This window comes from Plectropomus leopardus, chromosome 2 (assembly GCF_026936395.1).
Source record: "Plectropomus leopardus strain MGB_pleo_1.0 chromosome 2, ASM2693639v1, whole genome shotgun sequence".
Lineage (NCBI taxonomy): Eukaryota > Metazoa > Chordata > Actinopteri > Perciformes > Serranidae > Plectropomus > Plectropomus leopardus.
Genome location: NC_142177.1, coordinates 18,104,048 through 18,113,122, shown reverse-complemented (window position 1 = coordinate 18,113,122; position 9,075 = coordinate 18,104,048). Strand labels below are relative to the sequence as shown.

The window sequence follows — 9,075 nt, the reverse complement described above, 5'->3', positions numbered from 1 at the left end:
TTATTCGTGCTTCAAACATGTCAAATGTTTTAATTTACATCAACAAAATTTGTTCCTGAAAAATAGACAATGCATTAACAAACTCTTGATTCATATTTGATTAGTGCCACCTATTGTAGTTGTTGTTGTTTTTAAATTATTTTTGGGGGCTTTTATTGCCTTTAGTTGACAGGACAGTGTAAGTGTGAAAGGGGGGAAAGAGAGAGGCCCACATATGTTAGGTGTTGAAATTGTAGCCTGTTCTGCAGCACATGCAGCAAAGGGCCAAGACTGGATTCAAACCCGCGGCCGCTGCGGCAGTACACAGCCTCTGTACATGGGGTGCTGCTCTATCCACTGATCACCTAGTTTTACAGTGAAACAGCACACCTGGAGCAGAGATAGACATGATTGACAGCTGTGTTTGAGACTACTTGGCTCTGATTGGTTGTTTTTGGTGTGCCGTGGTCGATTCTAGCGAATGTCATTCCAAGCGATGTGAAGTGGAGGGAAAACTTTTTTTTTTTTTTTTTACATATTATCAGTGTCATGTGCTTCTTTCTGAATATAGTGACAGTTTCAGCAAATAGTACAACAGTTATTTTCATAAAAGGTGACAACTGTAACTGATAAATATAGTTCTTTTTAAGGTACAAGCAATAAAGTGTTACCTGTCCCTTTGAAATTTGAATATATTCAGTTTGTACTATTTGGTTTACTTATTTGCTTTTAGTCTTTTTTTTAACAGATTAAGTACACTAAAACAGGAGCAACAAAGTCGAGGCATTGTTTTGATCTTGTACAAAAAATGACACAACTATAATTTCAAAACAAAAAATACTGCAGTCAGCGTCAATTTACTGTCATTTGAGAACACAGCGATCCATGAAACATAAAAAATACAACACTCCATCCCCACACCAGGGGCCTCAGCTAGCATGAGGTGGTGACGTTGAGGAATTAAAGATCACATCCCTGCCCTTTTGACTAATAAGGCACAAAGGAGTGTTCACATTAGCTGCAAAGTTCAAGCCTGTTTCCCTCTGTGACACTGATGACTTTTCACCAAAGAGACACTCGCCTGCAAGTCCATATAAAGTCCTTTAAAAAAAAAGAAACAGGCATTTTCATGACCAAAATACGGCACGTCTCTGTAACATATGATCGTCATAACACCTGTCTTTATCTCCCCGCCTTCACCCACTGTTATCTGTGTAAAGATAGCATCGTGTTTGCAGTATGTTTTCCCGCCTCATTTTCTACAGGGATGACACTTGGACAGATGAATGTCTCGACTCCAGTCAGTGGACATCCTGCTCTTAATGTCTTCCTGTGTAAGATAAAGGGATGCATGAACCACCCTGTAGTGCACAGAGAGATATGAGATGAGCACATAAGATAATTCAGCATCATTACTTCATGGCTGGAGAGCTGTTTAACCACAGGAGCCTCATTAAAAAAAAGTCACTTGTCCTTTGCAGTGATTGCACAGTATACTGCTGAATTGATATGTCTGTTTTATCTGTGGGTTATTTGTTTCCTACATACAATATGAAATCTACATGAGGAACTGATGTTGAATAATACTGATGTAAACACTGTGTGCTATCATTAAGTGGACCCTGGCAGGGCTATTATCTCTCAGGGGCTCCTCTCAAAAGGAGATAATTGCTCTTACCGCCAGTGGAGAAAATCAGGACTTGTCTGCATTAACATCTGCTCGGCAATAGATTCTTTCCTGCGTACGAAAGCGGGATAAGGTCCTGTACTGTCTCTGAAAGATAAAAACACAGTGTGGAGATAGCCATATGTTCTATATGGAAGGGAGGCAATGAATGTGGATTTAAATGACAGATCTCAGGCTCTTTATGGCCTGCTTTAGTGCATGAATGGGTCCCACAAATTGGAATGTCCTCATGAAATAGATGGAAACTTCATGCAGGATATGAAACTGAAATAACTTACAGCATGGCGCTACAGCAGTCAGCCTATTTTCTGGTTGCTCTGCTGTGAACCCAATTAGCATGACACTGAGCAAAAACTCTGCAGATGCTACTAAGAACCCAGGCGAGGCCCCACAAACCAGGCCCCTGTGTAGCAACGAATTCTTGGTCTTTAAGCGTTCTCTGTGGGCCCCTCCTCTCTTGATCCATGTCTCTCTCATGCACCTTTTAACTTTTTTTAAGTTAACTCAAGTCAGTTTTCTTTCTTTCTTTCTTTCTTTCTTCTTTCTTTAAGGTACTTATTATATAAGAAAAAAGTGCAAACAACCAAAATATTCATTACAGGCTTTTTGACGACCCCCTCCCACTGGGGCCCTGGGTAATAAGTCCCATTTGTCCCCCCACTGTGATGCTTCTGTGTAGCTCTACCAGGAACGTAGCAACAAATTATTGGCCCTAATTTTTTACATTTTACAAAGTCAGTTTGCTATCTTTTCCTTTCTTTTCTTTTCTTGTCTTTTTTTTAAGGATTTTTGGGGCCCTTTACCTTAATTGATGAAGAGGGAATAACATGTAGCAAAGGGCTGCAGGTTGAAGTCAAACCTGTGGCCACTGCGTTATTTTCTCTTTTAAATCCCAGATTGAGAGACAGGGAAAGACGTGACACAAGTCATTCACATGACTCTTGCTGCATTCAAAGATGAAGTGCAGTGGTGGACTAAACCATTTTTGCACATTTAAGGTTTGAGAGGGACTTTCCACTTTTTTTCCTTTTTTTTAAATACAAAGTTGAGTCTTTTAAATAATTTATTCAGCCAGATTTAATTCAGTATGACATACATTAAATTAAAATTAAAAAACTACAATCACAACCAAAGTTTTCATCCCCAGCTTTTTGGAGCTCCCCTCCCATTGGGGCCCTGGGTAATCAGCCCCCCCCCCCCCACTACAACGTCCTTGAACTGCACTGATTCATACACACAGATCACCTCTCCCTGTCTCTCTCTCGCTCGCTCTGTGCGTTGGACATAGTTAATGACGAAGGCTTACTGGATCACTCAGTGACTAAGTGTGCTTGATAAAGGTCAGCGCTGCCACAAGCTAATGCTTCACTGCTCAGAGTAATACTTTAGCCGAGCGTATTGTGAATATTCCGCACATGAACGCTTCACAGGGCAAAATAATCAAGAGAGTATGAGTCTGGAAAGCACAGCTGTTTCTGCAGTGCTTCTCTGTGGCGGCTGCAGCCACAACACACACTGACTCTCTGACACTTGTGTATCCCAAACCTCTCCAAACACAGGATCAGTGATTAACAGCCAAGAGAGCCCGACTGAGAAAGTTTGCAGCATAAATACCTCACAGAATGGGACAATGTTTAAATAAAGAGGGACCGAAAGTGGTAAACTGAGAACTAACACAAATTATTTTGCTTTGGCTGACATCTAAATTTACAGAAAGCAGGGAGCAAAAATTCAGTTTGAATTAATAGGGCAACAGGAGTTAAATGGTTATAAATTATTTCTAGGCTCCTAACTGATTTATTTTTGCTTATTGAATTTCATTATTAACATTTACTGCCTTTTTTGTGTGAAGCTCTCCGATCCTTTTGTTGAAAATACCAAGACAGAATACCAAGAGTATAATATCAGGGATACCAAGATTCTTTGCAGGTGCACAGACAGACACACATATTTATTGCACAAGAGTAGAAAACGCTCACTAAATGTATTTATTTAGTTAGTAGGCAATACTAAAAAAGAGGATCCCCATCAGACTTTTTTTTTTACATTATAAAGACACTCGCATATAAATATTGTTAGTACGCTTTTGTTTTTTTTCCCTCAAAAAAGTTCTGTCTCCTAGATCAGGGGTTGAGAACCTTTACTATCAAATTAGCCCTTTTTGACCAACAAAAGAAAGTGTCTGGAGCCACAAAACATATTTAGCCTCATAATGACGGTAACACAGCATGTCAAGTTTAAAGTAGCTTATCAACATTAGTAATGGGTCTAAGTAAGCATTCATTTATATGTTCCACCACAAAGTGGCCACTTTGCAGTGGGCTATTCATGTTTATTATTTAACTGTTCTGCATTGGCAGTGAAAGCAGACTAATCTGTCCAAGCACCATTAGATTCTCTATTTTTTGGAGAATCTATGGCTAGCCAAGCTGGGGAGACTCAAGACCAACCATTGCTATTTGGCTTTGCAAAATATAAAAGGTGCTAGACTACACATGTATAAATCACATTTTAGATGCATATAGGCTCCACAATAAGAATCAACACGTAAGAATCATTTCAGGTCTACAACAATGATAGATAAGAATTAAAATGTTAAAACTTTATTCATTTACATGCAATTGTTTTTTAAGCCACAGGGAGCCACTGGAGAAGGGCTCAAGAGCCACAGATTGCTCCAGAGCCACAGGTTGCCTACCCCTGTACTCCATAAAAATTCTTAAAATGACATCTACTCTATATGCCTTGCTGAAAAAAAACCTCTGAATCTATGCATATGCAAAAATTTTACAGAAAAAGCAATAAAGTTTGTGACCGGTGCATGTGCACCGTTTGCCAGGTTTCCACATCACACCTGTACATATAAGCTGCATATCGGACCATAATTAGCAGTTGTAATGTCACAAAATGTGCACACACTTTATATTTAAGGTGACAAGAGAGAAACATTCCTTTTTTTAGCAGATTGGTTTAAACCTTTTGGTGTCAAACTCTGCACAAATACTATTTCCCGCGGCGGAGGTCGAAGTGAAGTAACAATAAGTAAACCACAGTTTTAATTGTTTTAATTTGAATTGAGTGCACATGCGTGTGAGTGAGTGCACCTGTGAGACAGACCTCCATTTAAGGCAGGTATAGACCTCGGTAAATGAGGTCATGTGATCACCTTTAAGCAGACTAACATCCTGTGGAAAGGCAGTGTGCTGCCAGCTGCTGAGCTCAGGTAACTTGTGCAGACACGCGGGATTGGTGGCACTTCGCGTGATGACACGCTAAAGAACAGGCTACAATTTCAACACCTAACATATGTGGGCTGCTGTTGTAATCCTAGCAGGCTAAAGGGGCCTCAACACATCACCAAAGATGGATGAAGATGATGAAACAAGCTCCCGTGTCCTCCGTGTGCCTGTGAGCAGCAGCACCCTCCCTCCCTGCGCTCCGCGCGCACTCCGGAGTTGAGGATGAGGACGCAGGACATCAGGACCCTGTCTCTCATCCTCTCTGTTGTTCTCTACCTGCTTATAGGAGCCGCCGTCTTTGACGCGCTGGAGTCAGACAGCGAGAGTTCAAGGAAAAAGGCGCTGGAGCAGAAGCTGAACGAGTTGAAGAAGAAGTATGTCTTCACCGAGGATGACTACCGACAGATCGAGAGAGTGGTCCTCCTGTCGGAGCCGCACCGCGCCGGGAGCCAGTGGAAGTTCGCCGGCTCTTTTTATTTTGCAATCACTGTTATCACCACAATTGGCAAGTACATACTACCCGCTACTTAGGCTGTCTGACAAAAACACAGGACATGTGGTGTTTGCGCCTTACTGCATGCGGATCTGTGAGTGTTTGGGCACTCTTGAAAGGGGGAGCCCTGTTATAAGGTGAAGGGGGTCACTTCTGGAGGAGCAGAATAGAAGAATAGAATAGGTCTTTATTGTCATTGTAACATGTACAACGGAATTAAAAATGCCAACCAGTCGGTGCACCATTCACACAGCATGTAAAGGCTAATGATAAGAAAAAGAGGTGAAACTTCACAGGTCTGCAGTGCCCCATAAGGTGTTGCATGGATATCCATATTGTGTTAGATTTTGCAAATAGACAGTGGTTTGCTTTGTCATTTAACAAACTCCAATTGATTTTCACGATGTAAACAATAAACATTTTAGTGTGTGGCACTGTGACATATAAAATCCCCTTCTACATCCTCCCAATGTGGTTGATAACTGGCCATAAAAACTGGTCAACATAGAGTCACAATAGTTACAATGAATTCCCATAGTGACCAATTTTCACATTGTGTAAAAATGATTAAAACATTAAGAAAGCTGATTTCAAAACTCCAACTCATGATATATATATTTTACCTAGCTGCCTTCCATCCATATGCAGTAGCATAGTATTTGTTTAAAATATGGCAACATTTTTTTGCCGAAACTATGCAAGACACTTACAAACTTGAGAGCAGGCACATAAGACATTGTTATCATAATATAACTTTTTGTAAGCACGTCAGGGTCCTGAGTTCAGACTGAGATGGTAGGCCTGTTTGATGTAGATCTATTAAGCTATATTTTGATGTAAATTTAACTAAAACATACACTGAGAATATTGATGAAGAGCAGTGTTCACTATGCTGTTGGAGTGCTGAAATTTTGAGAAGGTTATATGGACTTTTTAATGCTTTTCCCCCCACTCTTAAAATTAATTAAATTCAAGTAGACCACATCCTCTTTACTCCGTAGAGAATGAGTCTCTTCAGTGCTCATCAGATGGTGCTCAGATGGTTTGTTATACAACTGAGTGGAGTATCTCCATAAATGTTCTTATTTAAAGTAAAAGCATGAAGGCACAACAATAGCTGAATTGCCTTTTGAAAATAAATACCCAATAAAACAATTTAGTTTCTGTTCAACAAAATAGCCCCACACACAAAAAGGACATGGTGTTGTCATGTGAATTGTGTAGGAGTCGTGATCGATTTGTTCAATCATCGATTGGTAATAATGTACTTAACATAGCAGACATACATATATATTTTCTATTTCCAATCACGGTCCATCTGTGTCTCTATTTACCACATTCAATCAAAGCTGTATAATGTAAAAAATGTGAGTCTGCTGTAGCCGGTTGGAGATCACACCGAAACAGGAAACACACGCCTTAATAGAAGTGTTTTGATGGAGCAAATGTTTGCAGAACAGAGTTGTAATGTAGCCATACTTTAATGGTGGGGGACGATACACCTTTCATTCATTTTGATTAGTTTATATAGTTTTGGTAACCCCGCCTCAAGCATTCCTGCTTGAGGATGTGGAAAAAGTGCTAAAAAATGTATAATAATTTTGTTACTTAATGTAAAATATTTAATTAGTATAATTATAAAGATAGTTTTTCCCCAAGCTTTTATCTTTTTTTTCCTGGACATTTTTCCCTAGCTTTTTAAGAATCATTTTCTAAATCTACTATTTTTTTTTCAATTTGTGGAACATTTCTTACTGAGTTGCTCACTACCTTTTTCCCCCCATGTTTTTGAAATAAATTTGAGTTCAAAGGTTTACATACTTGTGAAAGGCGTCTGAAAGCAGCACAAGAAAAGTCATCCCAGGTTTCAAACGGTTAAGCAGTGAGACCCACAAACTTAGAACGGGAGACCTGAGGCTTGTGAACACTTTAGCCTTGCAGTGTATAAAGCGTAGTAATCTTGATGTCTGTAAATCTTTCTGGACATTAAACATCATTACTTGGCATTTTGTGACCTGCAATATACTGTGACTTTGTAGGTTATGGCCACGCTGCTCCACGCACTGATGCTGGCAAGGCCTTCTGTATGTTTTACGCTCTCCTGGGCATCCCTCTGACACTGGTCATGTTCCAGAGCCTGGGTGAGAGGATCAACACTTTTGTCCGCTACCTCCTGCGCCGAACCAAGCACAGCCTGGGCTTAAGGAAGACAGAGGTGTCCATGGGGAACATGGTCCTGGTGGGTATGTTGTCGTGCATGAGCACCCTGTGTATCGGAGCTGCAGCCTTCTCCCATTTTGAGGACTGGACCTTCTTTAATGCCTACTACTACTGCTTTATCACGCTCACCACCATTGGATTTGGGGATTTTGTGGCCCTGCAGACAACAGACGCTCTCCAGAAGCGACCCCCCTATGTGGCATTTAGCTTCATGTACATTTTGGTCGGGCTGACAGTCATCGGCGCTTTTCTTAACCTGGTGGTCCTCAGATTTCTCACAGTCAACACAGAGGAGCCTGACGTGAGGCCTGAGGCAGCAGTAGAGGAGCAGGGAGCACAGCCTAAGGATGCACCGGGGGACAGAGAGGTGTCGGAGGCAGAATCAGAAACTGCTGATGTTAGCTACAAAGACCGCCAAGATGGACACAGCAACCTGTGCAACCTGAGTCTTCCCATGGCGGGAGGCACCAGCTGTATGAATCTCCTCCCCTCTCCTGTGGAAGAGCGCAGACTTGTTTCATCTGAGCACTCAAAACTCTCTGAACCAAGCAGACTCAGGGCCTTGTTCTCCTTCATGTGCTGTGGCCTGGACATTTGCAACAGCCCCTCTCCGCCTCACTGTGACCAGGCGGGTGGGCACAGCAACCCCGTTTTTTACAACTCCATCTCCTACAGAGTGGACCAGGGCTCCTGCAGCTCCTGCATCACGTCCTCAGAGGCTTCCCCCAGCAGCGTAGCTCTCTGTAAGAACAATCTTCTCACCAGGAGGAGGTCGTTATAACTCTGAAACTGAGTTCGTAGCCTTTGTTTTGGGCTTTTTGTACACACCACAGAACTCTGATTTTCATCTTGGTGGAACAAACTGCTCAGTTTCCTTCCTGGTCATGAATGTAGCACTACTGCCAGAGAAAATGTAGCATTTCATGAAAATCATTTACAGTTTATAATATATTTTTCTACATTAAATATTTCCACTAAAGAGAAATGTCTAAAAATGATTTAAAGTATGTGATATATTTATATACATACATTATATATATATAAACCCATGTTTTTTCACTATTACTGTTCAAATATACCGTGTGTTATATATAAAGTATCTACAGGAAGTTTTTGAAAACTGCCACCTCTGCCTGCGTTATCTGCATGGTTACCTGGTGTCAAACTTTCTGCAGTGTTGTTACCTGTGACCTTCAGTTATTTCCAGTCAGTGATTGTCGCTCGGGCTGGTTCCCTTGGTAACATTTCAATCATCATTGCTCAGTGCAGTGGAAAACTGACAGACACGTACAGTACTGTGTGTGAGTGTGTGTATGTGTGTGTGGGCGGGGGGGGGGCATCAAGTTCAAACTGCGTTCTCTGTGATGAACGAGTGTGTCAACAAAGAATGGATTATGACAAATTTCGACAAAAAGTGGCTAATTAGAAATGTCTCAAATGAGTGTTTAATTACCTTC

At 41.1% G+C, this 9,075-nt stretch overlaps 1 protein-coding gene across 2 annotated transcripts; it reads left to right on the top strand.

Moving 5' to 3' along the window:
• Positions 1-4,783: 4,783 nt before the first annotated feature.
• LOC121951710 (potassium channel subfamily K member 15-like) lies at positions 4,784-8,783 on the top strand. 2 transcript variants are annotated; one of them, XM_042498159.2, is made up of 3 exons: positions 4,784-4,889; positions 4,998-5,410; positions 7,438-8,782. In XM_042498159.2, the coding sequence occupies exons 2-3, from the start codon at positions 5,128-5,130 to the stop codon at positions 8,397-8,399; spliced, it is 1,245 nt and encodes a 414-aa protein (XP_042354093.2). In that variant the 5' UTR covers positions 4,784-4,889; positions 4,998-5,127; the 3' UTR covers positions 8,400-8,782. The 2 variants fall into 2 exon arrangements, with proteins under 2 accessions (XP_042354093.2, XP_087943018.1); XM_088086892.1 differs by having other exon boundaries at positions 4,825-4,889; positions 5,001-5,410; positions 7,438-8,783.
• The last annotated feature ends 292 nt before the right edge of the window (positions 8,784-9,075 follow it).

Bases quoted from the DNA above. Each gene is read 5' to 3' on its own strand.
- LOC121951710 (XM_088086892.1), top strand. From the start codon at position 5,128: ATGAGGACGCAGGACATCAGGACCCTGTCTCTCATCCTCTCTGTTGTT. The intron at 5,411-7,437 runs GCAAGTACATAC...GTGACTTTGTAG, and splicing joins CACTGTTATCACCACAATTG to GTTATGGCCACGCTGCTCCA.